Source organism: Nicotiana tomentosiformis, chromosome 3, assembly GCF_000390325.3.
Source record: "Nicotiana tomentosiformis chromosome 3, ASM39032v3, whole genome shotgun sequence".
NCBI lineage: Eukaryota > Viridiplantae > Streptophyta > Magnoliopsida > Solanales > Solanaceae > Nicotiana > Nicotiana tomentosiformis.
In genome coordinates, this window is record NC_090814.1 from 28,320,683 (window position 1) to 28,324,698 (window position 4,016).

Consider the following 4,016-nt stretch of genomic DNA (forward strand, 5'->3'; position numbering starts at 1 on the left):
CCGCATTGCGGTCCTCGAAGAGACGGTTAACGTATTATGATCCATTGTGAATAGAATGCATGGTCTAAGAACTAGCCTAGTGCATAGGTTGGATGACCTGGACCACAGGATGTGGCATGCCAAATAAGACATTGCTAACATTAGCGGTAACTCTAAAGGAGACCGACAAATGGCAGCCACAGAGGAAGTAGAAATTATCAATAAATTTGAGGGGCTCCAAAAGGAGCGGATCGAGGATTTAGCCTACAAGGCTCAAGAGGCAAATAGGATGACTGCCATGCAGCAAACCATAGACAACTTGATGGTCCAAGTCAATGTTGTCAACACTGCAGTACAAGGCCTACTCTGAGGAGGCAAAAACCACATCGGGGGTGCAATGAACCTCGCCCCTTTGTCACAAAAGCTGATGATTCTTGAACCAAAGCCCTACAATGGGGCTCAAAATGCCAAAAAAGAGGAGACCTTCATCTTTGACGTCGAACAATACTTCGATGTTGTGGGGGAGTTAGAAGAAGCAAAAAAGGTAGCAAGTGCTGCTATGTATCTTCAGGGTGATGCTAAACTCTGGTGGCGGGTGAAATTTGAAGCCATTAGGGCTGGTGAAGATACTCTTGAGACATGGGGAGACCTGAAGGCAGCCATACGCTTAGAGTTCTTCCCCAAAAATGTTAAGTACAATGCACAGAGAAAGCTCTGGGAGCTCCGCCAGACCAAGTCAGTCCGATATTATGTGCGGGAATTCTCCGCACTTATGCTGAACATACGGGATATGGGGGACAAAGATAAACTCTTCATATTCCTAGAAGGTTTGAAACCTTATGCCCTTATGGAGCTGCAAAGACAAAGAGTAGACACTTTACCCAAGGCGATCCAAGAAGCGGAATGCCTTGGGGACTACCAAGTGGAAGCTCGGAAGGATAGGCCTCAACCGCATGTCCGAGGAGGATAAAAACGGGGTCATTCTAGCAATGGTGGCCCTAGTAGAAGTGGGGGAGATAGGAGTGTGACCAAATCTAAGACTCCTTCTTCAGGGAGCATTAGTGCTGCATCTCACAATAATGATCGAGGTAGGAATCCCCCCTCATGATGTCGTCATTGCGGCGGGTAGCATTGGAACAATGAATGCCCACAGGCACAAATGAACGCCCATCAAACATTTGATGATGGGACGGATGACGACACAGACGATGCTGACCAGACATAACCAATAGGTGCCTTCAACACACTTGTATCTTCTATTTCTGAAGCCTTAGCGGAAACCAATGCTGGCATCTGTAAGAAGAAGGACCCATTCCCAACCACTAAGAAAAGGAAAATTAAGGTGGATGAGGAGCCTCCTCTTAACCAAGAGAAGACCCTAATGTTCTTCGAAATGATAGTTAATGGCAAGCCCATTAGGGCGATGAAAGACACTGGCGCTACTCATAATTATTTAGCCTCAACTCAGGTAGTGTAATGCCCCGAGCCTGGGGGGCGAGACCGGCACCCGATGCCTCACCTATCCTTGCATACCAACTTGTGACTAAGGGACTCTGAACATATGATATCATACTTTGGCCATGGGCCACATTGCAAGACAATTGCGAATGCTCACCCATGGCCAAAGTATGATATCATCTGTTCAGAGTCCCTTAGTCACAAGTTGGTACGTAAGCATAGGTGAGGCACTGGGTGCCGGTCTCACCCCCAGGCTCGGGGCATGACAGAAGTGGTATCAGAGCAGTTCTATCCTAAGGAATCTACAAGCCGTGTCTAGTAGAGTCTTATTTATGGGTGTGTCATGCACCACACTTATAAGCAGGAGGCTACAGGGCATTTAGGACTGTCACTCTTTCTTCTTACTCTAGATCATGTTGTAGAGCTCAGTTGTAAGAATTCAAACTATTAAACTCTATTTTATTCATAATAAGACGATACCTACATCCAGAAAGACAGTTGGTAAGAGATATGGCTATGGAAGAGTTGAGTAAGAGGAACTCGACTTTGCATCATGCTTATGATAAGTAAATGTGAGGTCTTCAACAGATCATGTGTGTAATGAAAGGTGTAAGCTTCTTGATAAGGATCCCTAAGGCAAAAATATATATCCACTCTTATGGTAAAAAGCAATGAAAGAATCAGAAGATACAAGTTTCAACAAATAAAAGAAGCAAGGTGAAGAAGGGTACGAGGTACCTAATTAGTAGAGATGAACATTATCTACAATTCAGGAAGAGAGATATAAGCATTTTGAGTTACCTTCATCAATAACAGAGGTATGTACAATTGGCCGCACCCATCTCAGTTATGCCCTACGGGGGCTAATAGGTGTAGTTTAAGAAAAGGACAGGACGTCAGGATCCAGTTGGGGTTAGAGTAACCCAAAATGGTGAATGGATTATTTGTGTTAGTTGACATTTTCGAAGGATATTACAAATGTGCTAATAGATCTCCTTGTGAGACACCCAGATGGTGCACTCTAGAATATTATAATTAGATGTGAATACTAGCATGATCAAAAAAAAAATTTAGAAGATAGGCATTGAAAGTCTGGAAGGGATAAATATTACCTTAGTGTGACTCCCGTCCCTAGTAGAGCGAGGATATTGAGCAACCGAAGAGCCGATGAATGAAGCAAGGGGAGCTAAAAGTAAAAGAATGTCTTGTTGAAGTTTTCATAAGAAAGGGATAGGCATAAATGTTAGCAGGGTAATGAGAAGAGAGATAAGGAAGAATTATGAGTAAGATGTGATACATGGATGACAACGGTACATCAAAAAGATGACGGTATTACCGGGTCCATAGTCAGGTGAAGGAAGAGATGAGAGGTGATAGGCCTTAAGACAACAAAGGAGTATAGGCCATAAAGTCATATCCTCATTTCGAGAAATAAGTTCGTGACTCTAACGTGATTACCAATAGAAAAAAGCTAGACCCCAAAATAATAGAAATCAGTATGGGCTGGTGAACAAGATAAACTAAACATGAATTAGGGATTTAGTGATTTGATAATGGTCGACAACATGAGAATTTCAGATTTCGTTCCGGCAATAATAGAATGGACAACAGAAGAAGATTCATGAGAAATTCAGAGAATGGTCATTTAGGAAGACGCTTCTCTAAAGTAAGCAATGTGAGCAAAGTTAAGCTTAAGAGACTGTATGTGCCAGTTATAGTAATTGTCACCCTCGCGAGTAAGGAATTTCATTATCCTTAGTACAGAAGGATTACCGCAAGGAGAGTAAGGGTCATCGATGATTTGAAAGGATGCCAAAAGTGAAGAGGTAAAACATCTATAGGCAGATTGTCGTAGCTCCAACTCTTAGTACTCCCCTAAAGGGGGGAATATGGAGTGACGTGATATTAAGTCAGAATTAAGTGGTTCTAGTAACTATGGAATGGTAAAGAAAGAATGCGACAAAAATAAGAAAGGGATGAAATTGCACTTATTCAAATCCTACAGATATGCTACGATTCCAGAACATTATGCAAACGCGACGTCAAGGAAAGAAAGTAAGGGTTTCTTCCTGGGATGTTATTGATAAATAAGGAGCCAGTGCGAGAGGTAAGTTAAGACAAAGGAAATAACCCAAGAAAGATCACACGGAATATTGATATGAGAATGGGCCAACGAGTGGTTAGTAGTTGATTCATGAAGAGCCTAGTTATGGCTAGATAAGAGGATACAGATAAATCAATAGATCATGCAAGATAAATAAGTGAACCCTAACATGGGGAATCCAGCCTCGCAGCTATGACATTATAATACTTGAGATATATTTATATAGGAGTTGGGGAAGTTAAAAAGGTAACGTATGAGTGTTACGGAAATAAAAGAGAGTGCCACTAGGAAGACAGTCAAAATATCAGTTCAGAAGCAACCCCACAAGCACAAGGTCATGGAGGTAAGTAACTACAGATAAGTATAGGCAAGGAAGGACATCAGGAGGTCCGTTGAGTATACAATGTAATAAGCTCACAGCTTTACAAGAGTCAGAGGGTCCTCCCTAAGTACTACAATGGAAGACTAGCTAAGG

At 42.3% G+C, this 4,016-nt stretch overlaps 1 protein-coding gene across 1 annotated transcript; it reads left to right on the top strand.

The window, feature by feature from the left end:
- Window positions 1–376: 376 nt before the first annotated feature.
- LOC138907533 (uncharacterized) lies at window positions 377–949 on the top strand. The gene has a single exon (XM_070198132.1). The coding sequence runs from the start codon at window positions 377–379 to the stop codon at window positions 947–949; it is 573 nt and encodes a 190-aa protein (XP_070054233.1).
- Window positions 950–4,016: the final 3,067 nt, after the last annotated feature.

Coding starts and splice junctions, on each gene's coding strand:
- LOC138907533 (XM_070198132.1), top strand. CDS start 377: ATGAACCTCGCCCCTTTGTCACAAAAGCTGATGATTCTTGAACCAAAG.